This window comes from Hippocampus zosterae, chromosome 14 (genome assembly GCF_025434085.1).
Source record: "Hippocampus zosterae strain Florida chromosome 14, ASM2543408v3, whole genome shotgun sequence".
NCBI lineage: Eukaryota > Metazoa > Chordata > Actinopteri > Syngnathiformes > Syngnathidae > Hippocampus > Hippocampus zosterae.
In genome coordinates, this window is record NC_067464.1 from 17,770,488 (window position 1) to 17,792,072 (window position 21,585).

General features: G+C 42.6%; 1 protein-coding gene across 1 annotated transcript in view; it reads left to right on the top strand.

Annotated features, from left to right (window-relative positions):
* Window positions 1-21,585, top strand: part of pdss2 (prenyl (decaprenyl) diphosphate synthase, subunit 2) — a 43,669-nt gene that overhangs the window by 1,410 nt on the left and 20,674 nt on the right. Inside the window, exons 2-4 of the mRNA XM_052085812.1 lie at window positions 9,314-9,448; window positions 15,574-15,772; window positions 21,195-21,269. Coding sequence (XP_051941772.1) covers window positions 9,314-9,448; window positions 15,574-15,772; window positions 21,195-21,269 — 409 coding nt within the window. The remainder of the gene's footprint in view (window positions 1-9,313; window positions 9,449-15,573; window positions 15,773-21,194; window positions 21,270-21,585) is intronic.

A 21,585-nucleotide genomic window follows, 5' to 3' on the forward strand; every position in this document is an offset into this window, starting at 1 on the left:
CATTTTATTTGTGGGCGCCTTTCTAGAAACTCAAGGACACCTTACAACAAGCAGTTAAAATCACGAGTTCAATGTTAAAAACAACATCAAATAAGATAAGAAAAAATACAACAAAAATAAATAAATAAATAAAATAATGGCTTTATAGTCCGAGTGAATAGGCTTGTCTAAACAGATGTGTTTTGAGGCTGGATTTGAAATATGTTAATGAGTCTGAATTACGAAGCTCAGCTGGGAGTGAGTTCCAAAGCTGGGGAGCAGAGCGACTGAAGGCTCCATTTCCCATGGTGATGAGGCGAGCAGGGGGGACAGAGAGGAGGACAGAGGAGGAGGAACGAAGAGAGCGGACAGGCGTAGGAATATGGATGAGGTCAGATAGGTATGGAGGGGCTAGGTTATGAATGGATTTGAATGTGAGGAGCAGGATTTTATATTGAATGCAGTGTAAAATGGGGAGCCAGTGGAGATGTTGGAGGACAGGTGTAATATGGTTTATGTATGGTGTGAGTGTGATAATGCGGGCGGCTGAATTTTGGACCAGCTGAAGCTTATGGAGGGTTTTTTGAGGGAGACCAAACAGAAGGGAATTACAGTAATCGAGGTGACGAGGGTGTGAACAAGTATAGCAGTGGACTGAGGAGAGAGAGAAGAGCAGAGCCGGTGGATGTTTCAAAGATGATAATATGCAGAACGAGTGATGTGGTTGATATGTGAGGTGAAGGAGAGGGTGCTATCAAGGATGACACCCAGACTCTTGACCTGAGGGGAGGGGGAGATGGAAGAACTTTCGAAGGGAATGGAGAAATTGTTTATTTTGTTTAGGGTGGATTTGGTGCCAATGAGGAGGAATTCAGTTTTATTGCTATTCAATTTGAGGAAATGTGAGGTGAACCAAGATTTTAATTCCTGCAGGCAGTTGGTTAGGGAGGATGGTGGAAGTATGGTATTAGGTTTGGTAGAGATGTAGAGCTGGGTGTCATCCGCGTAGCAATGAAAGTTAATGTGATGTTTCCTGAAGATATTACCAAGGGGAAGAAGATTAGATTTTTTTTTCCCAAGATGGCGCCCGAGAAGGCAGCCTTCGGCAAGTGCTCTTCAAGAGCCTTGCTTTTTTGTTCTTTTTTGCTGTTTTTGTCTTTTGTTTTGTCACATATTGTTTGTTGTTTCATTGTGTGGACCTGATATGGACTGTTTTCAGCGCTTTTTGGCCACGACATTCGTCAAAGGAGCAGTATCTGTGCTTGGTGGTTGCGCCTTCTCGGCAGCACGCCTGTACCAGCACAGATTTTGATTGGGAGGAATGTCGGCGCCATTGACTGTCGGTGCTGGACAGACCTGGGGCGCTTGCGTTTGTTGCGCCAGTAATCGGCAGCATTTTTCACAACCCCGATTTGTTCAGTGGCTATGTCAGCGCTGTTGGACAGATGGCGTTGGTGCGGCTGGATGGATGGCCGCTGAAGTTGAGGATGAGGAGAGAGGAGCGTTGGCGAAGAGCGCCGATGCGTATTTGGAACCGTGAGTCGCCGCTTGGAATTGAAATGGATTTCCATGGGACAGGAGAAGTGAACCAATCTCTTTTTTCGTCAATGGATGCTACAGCTTCTTGTTGACTTTGAAACTTAGCTTGTAGCCGACGTGTGCACATTTTGAGCATGACGTCTCTGATGCACTGGTTAAAGGACACTTTGATTCTCTCCTCTTTCATCTCAAACTGCTTCAAACAACAAAGCGTGTGACGGAAAAGTGGTTAGGACTGCACGACTGTCCGTGTTTTATGTTATGTGTTGTGTTTATTATTTTACTTTATGTTAACTGTTTTGTAAAGCGCTTTGTTACAGCTGCCGCTGTTGTGAAAGCGCTATATAAATCAGCATGTATTGTATTGTATTGTATTGTAAACAGCAATGGGCCAAGGACAGAACCTTGAGGAACACCTGAAGTGAGGGGAAAGGGGTGAGATCTAAAACGTTTGAGCTGGATAAACTGGGGGCGGTCAGAAAGATACGAGCGGAACCAGGAGAGGGGGATGCTGGTGATGCCAATGGAGGAGAGTCTGTCGAGGAGGATGGAGTGAGAGATGGTGTCAAAGGCTGCACTGAGGTCAAGCAGGAGGAGGATGGCGAGTGAACCGGTGTCAGCAGAGAGAAGAAGGTCATTGCATATTTTGAGGAGGGCAGTTTCGGTACTATGGAGGGGACGGAAGCCAGATTGAAATTGTTTGTAGAGGTTATTGGAGGAAAGATGGGTGTGAAGTTGAGCAGCTACTGTTTTTTCTAGAAGTTTGGAGATGAACGGAAGGTTTGATATGGGACGAAAGTTGTTCAAGTCGGAGGGAATCAGAGCCAGGTTTCTTCAGTATGGGAGTGACAGCAGCAGTTTTGAGATGGGATGGTACAATGCCAGTAGAGAGGGAAGTTTGAATAATGTTAGTAATGAGAGGGCCGGGATAGAAGCTTTGACTAAAACAGTAGGGAGAGGGTCAAGTTGACAAGTAGAGGATTTGGACTTCTGGATTAAGATGGAGATTTGGTGGACAGGTGGGGATGTGAATCCAGAGAATAGGTGGCTAGGAACCGGGGAGAATGGAGAAGGAGGGTTAGGAGCAGCTGAAGGGGTGAGTTGCTGGTGGATAAGTTGGATTTTTGATGTAAAAAATGAGGCCAGAGTATTACAAAAATCAGTGGAATAGAGATGTGAGGGAAGAGTGTCAGCAGGTTTAGTGAGTTTAGAAATGAGTGAAAAGAGTGATCTGGGGTTGCCTTCATTGGAACTGATTAATCCAGAGTAGAAGATTGATTTGGCTTTGGATATTGAGTCCTTGTAATGGAGAAAGTGGGTAGTGTACATTTCTTTATGAATAACGAGAGATTTCTGCCATCCAAGATAAGATAAGATCAGAAAAACTTTTATTTGTCTCACAATGGAGGAATTCGCAATCTACAGCAGCAACATTTGGAGGGAAGAAAGTAGAAAAAATGGGTATTTGCTTGCACAAATTAATTTAAAAAAGAACTGTACACAGTACAGAATGCAATATAAAATAAAAGATATAAGCATATATGCAACTGCATATATGCTGCATAAGGTGGCTGTGCTATTTACAATGGGTGAGTGAGGCGCGAGTCTAGTGGTGATGGATGACATTGTACAGTGGACACCCTTTAATCATGGGAGATAAGGACCATGAAAAGCGAAAATCTGCCCATTGAAATACATCAGTTTTCCTTTTCAAGTTTTTTTAACCTTGTAATTACTGAGTGAGGACGGTGGAAGCCTGCCTTCCCCCAGTTGCTCATGCCTGTTCTGTCGAATTCTCGAGTACTGTAATCAATCCAGTGGTTAGCGCGTCGGCTTCACAGTGCAGAGGTACCGGGTTCGATTCCAGCTCCGGCCTCCCTGTGTGGAGTTTGCATGTTCTCCCCGGGCCAGCGTGGGTTTTCTCCGGGTGCTCCGGTTTCCTCCCACATTCCAAAAACATGCGTGGCAGGCTGATTGAACACTCTAAATTGTCCCTAGGTGTGAGTGTGAGTGCGAATGGTTGCTCGTTTCTGTGTGCCCTGCGATTGGCTGGCAACCGATTCAGGGTGTCCCCCGCCTACTGCCCGGAGACGGCTGGGATGGGCTCCAGCACCCCCCGTGACCCTAGTGAGGATCAAGCGGTACGGAAGATGAATGAATGAATGAATGAATGAATGTAATCAGTTACAATATATGTGTGTTGATGGAAGTGAGATGTCTCATTGTCGGTGGGTTAATTCATAATGAATGATCAATTAATTGTCTTTTTATAGAGAATCAACATTTTTCTTACATTTAAATTGTAGTAGCCAATTGTATTTCCATGTCTAGAAAAATTCGTAGGTGAGGTTTTGGGCTGTTGGACGAAGTGACATCACAATACCACTTTTGCCTGCTTAAACAGCATTTTTGAGTTAGCTTGGTTTGGCCTGGCCTGCAAACGTGTCACGCTGTCAGCATCGAATTTTCATCGACTAAACTGCGTTTGAAAAAAAAAAAAGTCTGACGGCTGTTGCCAGCCTACACCACGCACGACTTACTAGCTACTAGCCACTAACACCAACACCTGCTATTCATGGCAGATAGCGAAATAGTGAATAGTGAAACTCCGGGTAACGCCAATCAAAATGTGTTTTGGAACATCCATTCACCCATCCATTGTCTATCCATCCATTGTCTTTATCCTCACAAGGGTCACCCGGCATGCTAGAGTCTATCCCAGCTGTCTTCGGGCAGTAGGCGCGGGGACATCCTGAACATTTTGGCCAATCGCAGGGCACACAGAGACAAACAACCATCAGCACTCACACTCACACCTCGGAACAATATAGATCATGGGGTGTCAAACTCATTTTTGTCACGTGCCACATTGTAGTTACGGTTTCCCTTGAATTTTGGGAAACCATATAAATGTTTAATCCCCTCCACATGTTACATACACAGCGCACAACAAATTGATGAATAACTATTTTTAAAGTCAGAAGTCCAGAATAATGACTTTTATTGTTGATCGTTATATATGACAATTTGAAATTTTGGTTCAGGCTTTAGCAAACATCATGGAACTTGACATGCTTGATTTGCTTTCGCGGGCCACATAAAATGATGTGGCAAGCCAGATCTGGCCTTGACTTTGACACCTGTGATTTAGAGTGTTCAATCAGCCTGCCGTGCATGTTTTGGAAATGTGGCGAAACCATAGTCCCCGGAGAAAACCCACGCAGGCCCGGGGAGAACATGCGAACTCCACACAGGAAGGCCGAGATCAAACCCACGATCTCTACACTGTGAAGCCGATGAGCTAACCAATGGATCACCGGGCCGCCCGCATTTTGGAACAACAAAACAGGAAATAAAAAATAACTTCCCCGAATTCCTCCCCAAAAAAATGTTGGTGCTGGTCTGCTCAAAAACAAATCAATCAATCAAAATAACAAAAGATACTGCATACATCAGCTCACAACAGCAAGTGTGATGTGATGGTTAAAACATCAAGGTATTGGAACTACTTTTTCCTCATTGTCCATCATACAAATTGAGTGAAAATGTAGAAATGCTTCTAATATTTCAGTTTCTTTTTGAGAGAAGAATTATTTTGAGATGTTTCTAAATCCAGGTGCTGGTGTGCCTGCAAAAGTTAGTGTGCACAGTGCAAGTAGAAGGCGTGGTGACCTGTTCACAACCCTATGACAGCTGCCCATTTTTCTCGTCTCCTCTGTCGCCCCTCTCCCATTCTCTTTTATCATGCCATTCATGCTTCATTCCTTTCCACGGGATTGATTGATTGATGGATGCTGTTGTAGATAGTGACATAAATATTAATCACTTCGCAGCCCTCAGACCGCTGGGCCACACCAACTCAGAAGAGTGCCGCCTCATAACAGTTAGTCATATTCTGTTTTGCAGGTTGCATATTTGCTACAGTGTAAAAAAAAATAACATAAAATAATTGACCACACTTGAACATTTTCAATGGGGTGAAGGCACGATGCTCCAAAAAGGTTGTCACTATTTTTGGTAAAAGCTGCATGGGGATTTTGTTCAGTGGAAGGTGCAAAAACTTGCGCTCAGTGATTGTTGTGTGCTTTTCCATTATCACGACAGTGTGGATCACTCACATATTCATTCGGTCATTTTGTTTTGTTTTTTGTTTTTTTTGCATTCTCATTTCTCCCACAATGTCTCTCTGCATTACCTCCCTCTTTTCACGGTCCATCTCCCACATCCCCTCTGTCCTCCACCTTTCCCTGTGGTGCAGGGGTGGGTCAGAGTGGGGGAGGGGGCATGGGGGCTGGTGTGACACTCGTGGGTGGAGGTGTGAGGCTGCTGTCTGGGCATTGAGCAGTGGGGGTGTGGCCGCTTGTCTGCCTCGGAGCCCCTAACGAGAGTGTGATTCATTGCACAAGAGGCTCCCATAGGGACAGGATTAGAGGTGCTCCTTCTGAGCGCTCCCACGAGACATTAAAAGATATTTAATCGAGCTACCACACAGGCAGTAACCATTGCACTATTTGTGTGCCTGTCTTTGTTTGTGTACATAAATTTTTTTTGTAGAGGATTGGGGTGAATCTGTGATCACTAACTGTTTCATCTCACATCACTATTTTTATAATACTTGTATAGGTGTATTATAAAAATTGAAAAAACAGGAACTTGCAAAGCATGTTCATCAAAAAGGATGATGATATAAGTTGCTTTTTTAAATTGCTCTGTGTTGGGTTTGATTCTTGTTTTAGTTCGTAGGACAAATGGTTTCTCATTTACCCAACTCAATACAGAACCAGCATTATTATCTAATTAGAACCAGTACATTCTCTGTGTGAAAAATTAGGAAGTACGTTTAAAACGGATCCGGGCAAAGTATGGACCGTAGGTTGTAGCTGGCCTGTCCACAGTCTCTGACCGGACCGCATCATCTTGATGAAGTCACAATACGTTATCCACTGTACGTGGTGCTTTGATTTGCAAAACTATGCTTTTATTGCGATGTGCATGTGTGTGGATGTTACAGGCACGAAAAAGCATTGTCTTGTTTTCAGCGTTGCCAATTTAGTGACATTGATACTATATTTAGCACCTTTCTTGGTTGCTTTAGGGACTATTTTTCAAAAAAATGACAAAAGTTAGAGGTGCGTCACACTGCCATGGCCGCACGTGATGCATCTCAGTCGGTCACGCAGTCACTGATGTCCGGGTGAACTGAGCAGACGCGGGCAATGAGTCCGGAATTCCCCTGCCGCAACAGCTGGGTATTGCCCACCCAGCGAGAACCCTGCCTGGGGGCCGAGGACTGCCTGAACTTGTGCACCTCGCTCGGAATTGAAGTTCCTATGCTTAATAATCAAGCATCAACTTGAAGTTTTATGCTCTCTTCAACCTATTGCTTATTCTTCACAAGTTTGCATTCGTGCTGTCACAGGTGACAATTATGTTCGCACACAGCACTGCAGAAGGAACTAGACAGGTATGCACTTTTGAAATTGACAATTTTTGAATTCAACAAAGTACAGAAAATGATCCAGCTTTTTAGGGGGTAGTGTAATTTTTGGTTTTTTGGCCTTGGTTTCTTGGTTTTGGCTTATCACAACTAATTTTCATGTTCGCAGCAGGTTTCGGTGGATGGAAGAGTGCCGGCGGGAATTACGCCGATAATAATTTGGGAGTCCTAACTAGGAAGGGCAAATATAAATTAGAGCACAGATGTCAAACTGAAGGCCGGGGGCCAGATCCCACCCGCCAGTCATTTTATGTGGCCCGTGAAAGCAAATCATGTGTGTCAACCTCACTCAAATCTGTACGAAAATGTTAAATTGTCATGTGTAATAAATAACTGTGAGATTTTGCTTCCCTGTTTACACTCGCTTGAACAATAATTGAACAAACTATTATAATCGACTTGATTTCAAAACTAGTAATCTATTCATTTTGTGGTTTCATAACGGCCCTCAGAGGGAAGACTCCAAATTCGCCCGACACTAAAATGAGTTTGACACCATTGAATGAGAGGTTGGTGCTCATAACATCAACACACTTTAGAAATAGGAAAATAGATGTGTGAGTATCAGACGTCCCAAACTGATGGCCTGGCTGCCATCTGTGACCCGCAGGACAATATTTTGCGGTCCCCTAACAGTTTAATATTAGTATGCACCCCACCCTTTTTTTCCCCATGTTAAGCTCTGGGTGCGTGTGTGTGTGTGTGTATGTGTGTGTGTGTGTCTTTTAATCACTTTTGGAATACCATTGCTGAGGTTCATTATGACAGCTTTTGGCAAACGTCATTCAGAAGTGACACAAAGTTAAAGGAAAAGATATCCTACAGTATCACGCAGTCCCAGTCATCTTTTTCCAGACCTGCCATGAAGAGAGAGAATGGCGACAAGAACGGCCAGTTTCAAGAAAAACGGGAGATGATGTTTTTTCCGTTTAGCACAGGGGCAACCCAACATGTCTTGAATGCACAGAGAAAGGAGCACTGCTCAAGAAATCAGGCGTCATAAGTCGTCTCGACATGCTGAGGAGTATGAAAAGTACCCAGGGAGATAAGAGATCGAGCGGGTCACCAGTCTTGGTCGTGTTCTGAAGAACCATTAATGTTCCCAACTGTAGATACACAAGATTGGATGGGTTGTACATTTTTTTGCTGACTTCAACCCCTTTTCTTTGGAATACTTAATATGGCTCAGACACACGCAGACTCTCTCCTGGATCAAATAGCAATATTAGGTGAATGTAATTTTACGCATATTAACATTACATCACGATTAAAGATGTATTTGTAACTATTTTTGGGATATAAATACAAATCATTGTCATGCCAGCCAACACTCGTGCCTGATGTAAATGCACATAGTTCAACACCAAACAATGCGGCCACAAAATGCAACAGTAATAGAGAATTTGCAACAATTGCCTCATTTGAAGAATCCATCTTTGTTCTCCACTGGTTGATCTTAAAAACACAATAAAAATGTAAAATCACATACAAGGGGCATAAATGTCATACCTTATAGAAGCGACAGCACTGTTCTGTTGTTGCAATACACAATTCCAGTTGTTGGGTCGGCAGAAGTCACTTTAAAGCAAGATTCTCAACAAGCTTTTGTACAGTGTACGTAGTTGTTTCAATATATTTAAAATCTGTTGACATTATGAATAGGGCGGCCCGGTAGTCCAGTGGTTAGCATGTCGGCTTCACAGTGCGGAGGTACCGGGTTCGATTCCAGCTCCGGCCTCCCTGTGTGGAGTTTGCATGTTCTCCCCGGGCCTGCGTGGGTTTTCTCCGGGTGCTCCGGTTTCCTCCCACATTCCAAAAACATGCGTGGCAGGCTGATTGAACACTCTAAATTGTCCCTAGGTGTGAGTGTGAGTGTGAATGGTTGTTCGTTTCTGTGTGCCCTGCGATTGGCTGGCAACCGATTCAGGGTGTCCCCCGCCTACTGCCCGAAGACAGCTGGGATAGGCTCCAGCACCCCCCGCGACCCTAGTGAGGATCAAGCGGCTCGGAAGATGAATGAATGAATGAATGACATTATGAATACACACTGTGAATTCACATTTAACTGTCCTTGGTCGGGCCACAAAAATAATTACCAGGCTACTAATTGGAGCGTCAAACAGAAATACAGGGTCGTAGTTTTTTAGTTTGTCTGGTGATGTCCAATGCTCAGCTGCTTCGTATGTAGAGAGGCGTCGTCAAATATAATTCTATTGCGATAACCATTTCCTGGTAGTCGCTTTTCGGTCATGTCACTCGCGTGCGGCAGGCCTAATTTTTTTCCCTCTTTCTTTGCAGAGGTTTTGTCTACGACAGCAGGAACAACTTTCAGATGAGGGGACTGGTTGTTCTTCTTCTTTCAAAAGCTGCAGGACCGAGCCACACATCCTTAGATGCCTTAGCTCAGGACATGGTCAGCGGCATCTACCCCAGGTAAAATCCACTCATGTCACTGGCACTGGAATAGCAGGGTTGGACATCGTTTGTATTTGGACGATTCCTGTTCTACAATTTGATACTGATTCCTAACGATGCTCAATTCCGATTCTTAAAAAAAAAAAGGATGCATGGTTTAAAGGAGTGAGCCCACCACTTATTTTTATAGCTTTAAGCTTTATAGCTTCATCCACTTAAGGTATGAGGACATATTAATTACAACTTTGTCCATGCGTTTGTAACAAGTCAAGGACATGGCGGACATGGTGCCGTCTGCCGCACTTCCTGGTCTGCTTGTTCTCCAAATGGTATTTTGTGCCACCAAGACCGTTTGGCGCTGCGTCTTTCACATCAAAGGTAGAATCTCATTCAGTAGATGTATATCATAGTATTGTCTGGAAACAATATGGCTGCATTCTTTCAGGATTAACACGATAGATATTTAATGAAATGTAAGTTATTTAATGTACATAAAAAATAATCAAGTTATCAAATGAATCCAAGACAAAATATGAACTACTAGCTGGTTCGCCGCCCTCCGGGCGGCTCATCAGCTAGTTCCTGCGGAAGGCTGGTAAGGTGGTGGTTGGCCGCCCTCCGGGCGGCTCATCAGCTAGTTCCTGCGGAAGGCTGGTAAGGTGGGCCTTCGGCCCACAAAAGTGTTGTTGCTTGGTTCAACTTTTTGTTCATCTTCATTGCTTATCGCGAAAATAAAGAGATGTTTAGCTCTACTAAATAACTAACAATTTCATTGCAATGCTTGTGGGTAGACAACATTTTTTCGCTAAGATGCCCGCGCGATCGTGGTGAGCCACTGCCTGAGCGGCGCAGTGGCGGCGCGCAGTGGCGGCGCGCAGCGGCGCGGTGAAGTAGGTACGTTTTGAAAAGGGACAGACGGAAGGACAGACCGCGTGTGGGACGACGCGGAATATATATATAGATTTACTGCTGCAAATGGCTTATAAACTGTATTTGAAGTATGAAAGCGTGTTAACGAACACGCAATCGTTGAATGCTGCGTGCACTCTATTGTTCATTCTTCATTTGTAATCTAAGGGGACGCGCAACGCCACCGACAAGCACCGCACACTCACATTTCCTATTGGTCCGTCTTGCACATGGCTCAATGTCAAAATTCATCAATAAATGTAGATAGAATTACTTCATAAATAAAAAGTGGTCATCAAAATAGAATGCTTCCTAATTTCAAGTCTTCAAAGTAGGCACCAGTTGCCCAGATAATAGAAGACTGTATATTTTAACCTGGTCAGTTAAAAATTTATATATATGTATATATATATACACAGTATATAAAATTTTAACTCACTTACAAATTAAAATTAACAGACTAACCTGGTCAGTTAAAATTTTATATACTTTATATATATAAAATTTTAACTGACTTACCAGGTTTGTCGATATATACATATTAGAGCTGTCAAATGATTAAAATATTTAATCAAATTAAAAATGCAACTGTCATAATTAACTCAAATGAACAAAAAATTAATCGTGATTACTCATGCATTTTTTATCGTTTCTGAATTTCCTTATATATTTTTTGTCCCATTTTCCCCCATTTTAATGCTCTCATCAACATGGAATCATGAATCCATTTTCTATGTGCAAAATGCAAATATTTACAGAAATAACAATTTTGACTTTCAATTTTACATGAACATTTTTCACATTTAGCAGTTATTCATACATAATCTCTCATACAATTTTACTGTCCATCAACAACAGTGAAAAAAATATTTTGTCACACAACAGCTGCTTTAACGGCTCTTTTTATGGAATCAAAACAGGGCATTATAACATTATAAAGTGCACATCTAAGGTAAACTAGTACTCAGCCTATATTGCAGGGGTGTCAAACTCAGGTCCCGGTGGGCCGCTGTCCTGCATGTTTTCCAAGTCTCCCTGTTGCAACACACCTGATTCAAATGATCAGATCATCAGGAAGCTCTGCGCAAGCCTGACATTGAACCTGTTCATTTGAATCAGGTGTGTTGCAACAGGTGTCTCGTGCTGCCGTGGCTGGCAAAACAAACATGTGCCTGGATCTGTGCGGCATGTTTGTTGTTATTGCTCTTCATCCACTGTGACGCGTGCCGCGTTAATCTCGCGAAAAAAAATTTAATCCCCTTAAAATCCATTTAAATTAATGCCATCCATCCATTTTTCCGAACCGCTTGATCCTCACTAGGGTCGCGGGTGGTGCTGGAGCCTATCCCAGCCGTCTTCAGGCAGTAGGCGGGGACACCCTGAATCAGTTGCCAGCCAATCGCAGGGCACACAGAGACGAACAACCATCCACACCCACACTCACACCTAGGGACAATTTAGACCGTCCAATCAGCCTGCCATGCATGTTTTTGGAATGTGGGAGGAAACCGGAGAAAACCCACGCAGGTCGGGGGAGAACATGCAAACTCCACACAGGGAGGCCGGAGCTGGAATCAAACCCGGTACCTCTGCACTGTGAAGCCGACGTGCTAACCACTGGACTACTGGGCCGCCCTCTCTCTCTCTCTCTCTCTCTCTCTCTCTCTCTCTCTCTCTCTCTCTCTCTCTCTCTCTCTCTCTCTCTCTCTCTCTCTCTATATATATATATATATATATATATATCATCTCTACATACTACTGAATCACTGCTGTACTTACATGCATTCCTTCACTGCACTGTGATGAACCCACATGTAGACACGCACGCAGCGTGACTTGATCACCTCATTTGTGCTTCCACAAGCTCTGCCTCTTTTCCTCTCTCCGGCTCATTAGCACCTCTGCTGATGGCGAGATGGAAGGTGGAGGATGATTGAAACCTCAGGGGGATGGTCTCCTCCCTCCTGACGGACAGCATTTGTAAAAGATTTCCCACTCTGCTGCCTGACACTGATGATTCACCAAAACATAGCAATGATTGATGGATAGATGGGAAGGATGGATGGATATGTTGATAGCTTGATAGGACAGACAGGAATGTTGTTGAAGTATATGAGGAAAACTGTAGAATGAATGAACGTGTGAACGAATGACTGCATAAGCATGCCACTGAACAAATCATGTTGTCCATCTGGTGGACAGTCCCCTGAAGTCACTCCTACAAGGCTACATTTGATGCTAAGGCAGACAGCTGAGGTAGGAAAATGGCATACAACACTTGGACGAGAGGCGTGGTGAGGGGTGTTACAACTTGACAAGATGGCATCAGTTGCTATGCAACCAGGCACCAAAGCTATTTATACACGGGCCCCCTTGTCCCCATTTTCTTCTCAAAGCCCCACAGATACATAACTGGACTGAGAGAAAAGAGGCAATGGTTTGGAACATACTGTACATGCAGAAACAGTTGACACTTTTGTTCCATCAAATGATTATGTTTGTCCTCTTTCATGACCGTAATGAACCACTACACCAGTATTTACTGAAGATAAAATGAAAGTAAAAATGTATCCAATGTCAGATATTTTTCCATTTCATTTACGCCCCCAAAGTGTCCCAAAAGACCTCCCCAATTTTTTTGTTTTAGTAAAATGTATCTGAATATGTAAATCTGTGGGTGGTAAACCGCAACTCCGAGGGCTCGGCTATTTTAGTTTTGGACACAATCGGGCATCTCAAATTGTCAACTTTATTTATCAAAGGGCAACAAAAACGAAGAATTGACAAATATTAACTCATTCACTCCCAAAGATGTTTTTAAACGTCTTTTCAGACTTGGTCCAGAACTGGCTGGTACTGAATGAGTTAATGACACCCCCTAATCTGGACCCAACAGGAGGGCAAGGAACAACTCAAAAATATAAAACCCCATCTGGCGAAAAATGAGAAACCTTCAGAAGTGGCTTTAGATTGGGGAATCTTACAGGATAACCCTACCCCAGTGGATCCTGAGTGGGCAACATTTAACACATAACATGTCCGGTTTCCTCCCACATTCCAAAAACATGCTTGGCAGGCTGATTGAACACTCCAAATTGTCCCTAGGTGTGAGTGTGAGTGCGAATGGTTGTTTGTTTCTGTGTGCCCTGCGATTGGCTGGCAACCGATTCAGGGTGTCCCCCGCCTACTGCCCGGAGACGGCTGGGATGGGCTCCAGCACCCCCCGCGACCCTAGTGAGGATCAAGCGGTAAGGAAGATGAATGAATGAATGAATGAATGTTGCTATATAATGTTAATTAGAGTAGTGTCAGAGTCCATTTAATAAAATGAAGGGCTGCAGGAAGATTCTTTCGAAGAAGTGGGCCCTTGTCAAAACCCGGCCCAGTTGGTCAATGTGGAAAACTCCATTGCAGCGCCCCCGAGAAGATGGCTACCTCTCGATCAGTTGGTGAAGAATCTGCATGGTGACATCCAATTCGGTCATCATCAGCTTGCCCTTCCTCCAAGGAGGAGGAAGAGAGGGCAGAAGAGAGAAGTGGCAGTCAAACAGCTCAACATCGAGTTCAACTAAATGCAGAAACAAATTAGCCTTAAATTGAATTCTAAACATTTATTCTGCGATGGCAGCTCTACTTTCTGTGGGTAGGGCATTAGAAAACGCTCTCGAACCTGCAGACTTCTTTTTGGCCCTGGGGATCACTAAAAGACCAGCATGTTGCAAACGTAGATTTCATGACGAACATAGAGTACATAACCACTAAATCAAGGTGCTTCACCATGTAAGTAGCAAAACGTTAAAATCACACCTCAGGTGGTCTGGGAGCCAAAGCACACTGGGTTGTGTTGGGGTAATATGATCTGAAGTCTGCAGGTTTGACTTCTGTTTTTATCACTCAGGATCACTAAAAGACCAGCGTGTCGTGAAAAAAGGTTTCTGGACGGAACATACGGTACCACAGAGTCAACTAGATAAGAAAATTTAATAAGTAAGTAGCAAGAAAAGCGTGCCTCATGTGGACTGAGAGCCATTGTACGTTGGCACGTATCGGGGTAAGATGATCGACCTTTTTCATAATTGTCAGGAGTTTTGCTGGAACATTTTGTACTTCAGACTTTTAATTCTAGTCATGGGTAGACCAGAGAACAATATGTGACAAAAGTCAAGGACAAACGTAACAAACGCAAAAGACAGAATTGAGAACAAGCAACTTTCAACAAAGATCTTTTTCACAGACTTATTGCAACGCCCCTTGAGGGGTGACCGTTGTGTTTCGCTGCCACAGCCAGCGTCTAACCTGCCAGACAATAGGTGTGATTGAGAAGAGCGAACTACATTACATTATTGAATGTTAATCACATCTTTTTTTTTTTTAAGCTGGCATTGAACTCGGCAATTACCGTGACTGCATACTAGATGCGTGTGTGTGCGCGTTTTGGTGTTTTGGGATGTGGAGGCTTAAGGGGTGGAGGAGAGCAGAGCAGGCTAATCAGTTTCTCACTATGGCTGAAAAAGGTAAGTGGCTATCAGGGCACCCGACCCTGTCTCAATTAATCCTTCCTGCCGCAGCCCTGTGATCTCCTTCTACATGGAGAGGGTCCTAATTATCTCCCACCAATGACTGAATCAACATTTGATTATGTCCTCCCTGAGACTGCGCTGAAAGCCTCGATTTAAAGAATAGAAGCAGAAGTGGCTAATGATGAGTTTACTTTTGATACTGAACAAGTGAGTGTATTTTGAATCCTTTGCACATTTCAGAGTAAGAATGAGTTTTGGTGCTACCGGTAGGTTTTGTCAGGAGCAGGGTTGTCTTAAACGTTGGAGGAAATGAACATGGGTCTTGCAGCATGAAAACGATTTCAAAGAAAATATTTGCTTAGAAAATGTTTTTGGGGAAGCTAACTGGATGATCAGATTCACCAAGCTGCACATTTTCCTCAACATGATCATCAAAATAAAAAAAATGATTCATTCATCCATCCATCCATTTTCCGAACCACTTATCCTCACAAGGGTCGTGGGGGGTGCTGGAGCCTATCCCAGCCGTCTAGACAGACACGAACAACCATCCGCGCTCACATTCACACCTCGGGACCCCTGCCCTGTGAGGTCGACGCGCTAACCACTGGTCCACCGGGCTACCCTCATTTATTTATTTATTTATTTATTTATTTATTTATTTATTTATTTATTTATTTATTTATTTATTTATTTATTTTCTGTCCGTCGCAGCCAGCGCAATTTGGCAGAAATCACGGAGTTGATCCACACAGCGTTCCTGGTGCATCGTGGGGTTGTCAATTTGAAAGAGTGGACGGCTTCCGACGGCCTGCTGAAGGACATGGAGTTTGGGAATAAGATGGCTGTCCTGAGTGGAGACTTCCTTCTTGCAAATGCTTGCACCGGATTGGCCCAGTTAAACAACACCAAGGTAATTTGTGTGGCATTAAAGACAATTTATTGTACCTGTAATAAATAACTGAATAAATCCATGTCTGTGTGTGGGACAAGAGGACATTTTCTTAGTCGGAAGTAGGCAGAGCTGTAATGCAATGCAACAGCAATACCAACAACACAACACAATACTACAACGGTAGTGACAGGAGATCAGACTTCTCCTGGCCCGACCTCAAAGCACTCTGCCAAAACTAGATTATCAATTTCATCATTTGGAGGCCTCTTTGCCAATAAATGTACAGCTAAAAAAGAATATGGTGGACCTTTCATGTAAATAATACTTAATAATGATAACCTTATTTCGGAGGGCTTTGATATAGAAGCTATTTTGGGCGTGACTTAGTGTGCGACACAGAAGTAGCTGTGAGACGTTTGTTATGGCAGCTTTTGTTTCCTGTAGGGATTTATTTTTTGTTAATTTCATTTTCTAAACAAACAAGACTCCGTGCCATTTAGAAATGTCTCGTTTGGGAACTTGTTCTGCTGTTGGCGTGTTGTACGAGGTGGCGTGCAAAAGCAGTGTGGTGGTGAGAACATGGATAAAGTTCACCGTTCATGAAAAGTTCATGCAAACGTCATGCATAGTTCATGCATCAGTGTAGTGTTTATCTTGCAGTAAACTGTGATTTGACCTTTTTTTGTGTTATTTAGTAGGAAAGCAGTGTTAGCTGGCTAGCTATTTGAGGTATCACAAATGCAAAAATAATAATAATAAAATAGCATCAAAGTGCAAGTTCTGCTTGAAATGCATCTTTTCGCCAAAAGGTTTTTCTCAAACATTTTGGGGGGGGGGGGTAGTATTTTCAAGAAACTTCCCAATGTTCAACTGCCGTTTACTTAAGAATGGTAAAAAGTAGAAATTTACTTATTTCCTGATGAAAGAAGAGGGTTATTTTTTTCTTTTGGTACGTTCCATTATCACATAGCTAAAAAACTCAATTTTAAGCCTTCAAAAATTTGTCAAATTGTCAAAAGTGACCAGCTCTCCTAATTTGAGAAAAACATCTGGCAATAAATGAGTTAAAAAGATCACCAAAACGTTGTATGGGTGTTTCTTTTATTTTGTGGACCAAAGGCCCATGGAGCAACACACACATCGAGGTTTGTGCTTGTGTTATGACCAAAAAAAAAACAGAGTAGGTGCAACATAAAAATTGAAAACAGTGACACAAGAACATCAGCTTTGATTGCATGTGCAGGTGGGGCCACCGACTTTGTTAAATGTTTTACATATGATAGATTTATCAAAAGTTGTTGGCATCTGCCAGCGAGTTCTGTATGACCTCAGCTGACACTCTAGTTTTTACCTCATTGGGAATTCTGTGCTGTGCTCTTGTCGTCAAGTTTACAGGACTTATTGTTGAAGTGATACATCTCGACCAAGAGAGCAATATCTTTGTATGCTGGGAAGGAGATAAATTCTGTCGGAGTTATTAATGGAAGTTATGGAGAGTCTGTGCCGCATATGCATTAGCCTGTGCATGTGCAAATTTTTAAGGATAATCTTGCAAGATGATTTTGAAATCATATCCATCTATAGTTTGTGTTGTAGTCATGGTTCAAACTATTCATCTAGGCCAGGCATGTCCAAAGTCCGGCCCGGGGGCCAAATCCGGCCCGCGGTCGAATTTCATCCGGCCCTCGGCCCCTGTCATAAAATCAGTGCCGTCTGGCCCGCAGGTTGGGCGCAATGGAACACGTGTTGCATTGACTGAGGTCTCGTAGACTGGTGAGTGATGTTTCATTGAGTACTGCTTCCCTCTAGTGGCTAAATGAGTAATAGCATTCACTAAATGAGTAATAGAATTTAGACACTAGAGGGCATCACTCACGAGTTAACAAGACATCACTCCGTGTTTATATTTGTAAGCTTTTGTTAAATTGTTAATTATTATCATTTTATATTCATGCATTATATTCTTTTATGTTAGTTACCTTAATTATACTCTGTTTAATACGTCCTGAAATATTCTTAGGTTGCTTACATGTGATTGGAGAAGAAAAACAGGAAGGCGGGTCGTTACCGGAAGGGGGAGTGTTGGTTGGAGCGTTAGCGGGGAGCGGTTGAGGAGAGAAAAATAAAAGAGAAAGAGTTGTGTTCAAACGAAGTCGTCCTCTCCTTTTTGCCCATTCTAAACGTAGAGCAATCCATTTAAAACCTGCGAACCCTTCAACTTACATATTGACTGATATGTCATATTTCAAATGATCCTTGCAGTTGTGGATATGTGTATTGCTTGTTCATTTCCCTGTTGTTCGAGTCAAAGGTTTTGTGACTATTGAAAAGTCATGGTGATACATTTTATGTTTCAAATCAATCAATTTGCACTCAGGAGACTTCTGTTTAAGAAAAAGTCAAGTGAATAAGCAGTTGCATGTGATATACCTGTTTCAAATGAACCAAAAGAAATTCTTAAGATTGTTGAAATTAAAATAAAAATGGAAACGTGAAACAGACTGACTTACTAAAATTTGTTGAACAATATTGTTGTTCAATGTAAAGAATGTCAGCCAAGGTCGGCCCCCCGACATTTTACCACATAAAATCTGGCCCCCCTAGCAAAAAGTTTGGACACCCCTGATCTAGGCAATACTAAACATGATGGAGGTTTACTGTAACTATCACCCATCCCACCCCTTGTGCCATCAGACACCCCTTTATCACGCCCTCTTCCACTTTATATTCAGAAAACGCAGTCCCCATGTTCTGTGGTCATCCACTCGAAAATACATGTCCTCGAATGTAGTTGAAATATTGCCGAGCTTATAAGATTCTTGTGTAAGGTTGATTATCAGTTAATCACATCGCTGACACATAGACATATACTGTGTACTGTCTGTGCACTCACATTCAAACCAGTGGGAAATTTAGAGTATTTACTGAACCTAACATAAAATTAGAGGGATTTATTTACTGGTTAAATTAACATGGTATGTTGTGTAAAGATGTATGTGTGCCCTGCGATTGGATGGCAGTTCGGGGTGTCCCCTGCCTACTGCCCGAGAATGGCTGGGGTAGGCTCCAGCATGCCCCGCGACCCTTGTGAGGATAAGCGGATCCAAAAAAAATGGATGGATGTTGTGTAAATTTGTCATCCACCGCCACAGGCATTCATTCCACCCAGAAGTGAACTCACATGTCATCTTGATTTAAAGAAGCAACCTCATAATGAACTTCAGGAAAGGGAAGAAAACTGTACATAGAAGAATTAGTGCACGCTTTTGTTTTCTGGATACAGAAGTGATTGATTGGTTCAGAGTCAGCAACTCACACTTTCTTTGCCGCTTACTGTGTCTGTATTACTGTAGTTGCTATATGTTCCTGTTTCCTTCAAATTCAAAAATCTAATTAACCAAGGAATGCGCTTCACTCACACTTTCTTTGCCGCTTACTGTTTTTGTATTACTGTAGTTGCTTGATGTTCCCGTTTCCTTCAAATTCAAAAATCAAATTAATCAAGGAATGCGCTTCAGATATAGTTTAATTGGGGTCACTGACAGTGCAGTGGTTCACTCGCATGAATTCCCTGCATGCAGTGTGAGTACAGGGACAATGTGAGTGGTACAGTGGTAACTTGACTTACAAAGTTAATTGATCCTGGAAAAAAATGTTTGAATTAGAAAATGTAAGTAGGGATGCATTTTCCATGCAAATGCCCTAATAAAGCCCCCCAAAATTCAGACATAAATGTTTTATGAAGCATAAAAATGCATCAGCATCATGATTTTCTGTCTTTTAGGAATATAAATCAATAACTGTCATTCAAAGTTTATAGGTTAGATATTAACATCCTAGTACAAATAGCCCTTTGGGGAATTCATTGTAAAGTTCGTAAACACTCAAAAGTTCATGAAACTAAAAAACAGAGAAGTTCAAATTATTTCATTCCCCCCCAAAATAACGAATTAGCTCCCTCAATTAAACCATGCAAAGTTTTTTTTAAAGGCTCAGAATTGAAAATTGTTAGGAACTAGAATCTATTGGAGGGACTAGAATCGCAATCGTCCCAATTCAAACGATGCTCATCCCTCACCTTCACACGTACTCTGTCCATTGAAATAAGGTCAGTAGGCGCAGATAATGTTCCCCAATGCTGGGCTTTGCCCATCCCTTGTATACATCTTCAAAAGCTTATAATTCAGTATCATAAAATTATATTTTGTAGCCTGTTCAGGATTATTTTTGGGCAAACAACTTGACTTAGTGTTGCTGATTTTGTAGTGGTACACTCGCCTGATTGTATGCAGACAGCGTGGCATCGGTTCCGAACTCAGTGACGGTGTGAATGTGGGCATGAATGGTCGTTTGTCTCTATATGTGCCTTGCAACTGACTGATGACCAATTCAGGGTGTCGTCTGCCTTTCACTCCAAGTCAGCTTGGATAGGCGCTGGCAACTCACCGTGACCCACTTCAGGATAAGCTGTGTTGAAAATGTATGGATTTGTGGCTCTTGACCTGCACATTGGTTGACTTGAAGCTTTTTAAAGCTATGAGAGTGATGGAAATGGTGTGTCATGGCCTTGAGAAGTAACCTATGCCGTTTTAGTAAAGTAATCTTGCCCAGCAGCTCTAGTTTCTTGCCTTTCGCAGGCCCTGTCGGCAAAACACGATCCGACTGGATTTGGGAATGGAGTACGGGGGAAGCAGAGGGAAAGCTTATCTGATACTTTCCAAAAAAAGCCCTCCACCACCCTCCACTTCCCAAGACAGGGAGAGACACCAGAGTAACACTGTAGGCATATTGTCCTTTCAGGTCTGTGGGTGAAGCTCGGGTTTCCTCAATATTTTCCCCCAGATGGATTGTGTTACCCAAAGGGCACCGCAAGCAGACTTTTCTGAAGCACCAAGGATGTCTACAATAAGCAAAATGAACTCTGAATGTGTCATGATTGATTCTGTTGGAGTGAATCTTCTAATAAGCCTCTCGCGTGGCAGGTTCACAATGGGCAGCGTTTCTGCAAACTAAAAGGTAGTCGTGCATGCCCCCTGTAAGAGGACATAGGCAACTGCAGTCTTACAAACATAAGTCAGTCGAGGCAAGAGAACCCCCACCCCCTCCCCTCTCTGTTAGCACTGTGAAAAGAGCAAATGATTACAATATCTATTTATCTTATTATTTGCATCAAGGGTTCATGTCTCATCAGCAGGAATAATTTCTAGTGGCACAGACACTCATCGGTTCAGCACCTACTTCAGCAGGGCGTGATGACAACGGTGTAGATCTTACATGTTATTCTGGTCATTAAAGATGAGGTGTAATCAACTTTCAATTCTTCCATCTGTTTCGATGCCATTTTTAATCATGAGTCCCCTATTCTCTCTCAAACATGATGCAGGACACTGAGGGCCTCTGTTACCTTAATGTCTGCTTTGTGTTTTTGTCTGTTTGCCAGGTTGTTGAACTGATTTCCAGTGCCATCGGTGATTTAGTTCAAGGAATCTACTATGAGAATTCCAACAACACCGAGGTAAACTACACATATAAATAGATCATTGTTTTTCATGAGAACAGGAAATTGAAAATAAATGAGGGTGGACAGTCAATGATCTTAAAGGACATCAATCTAAATCCAAAAGAAATGTTTTGAATCCCATGGGACTGCATACGAAAAGCCACAAGAGCTCAATAAATTATATTTTGATCGCATTGGATTTTACGGAAGTACTGTATACATCCCAACAGGGTTCTAAATTAACTTTTGGTGAATTTCTCAAGTTACCAGTCAATCTGAATTTTCACTTGCCTTTTTTTATTTTTGTTTTAGCTCCATTGTTAATTTATAG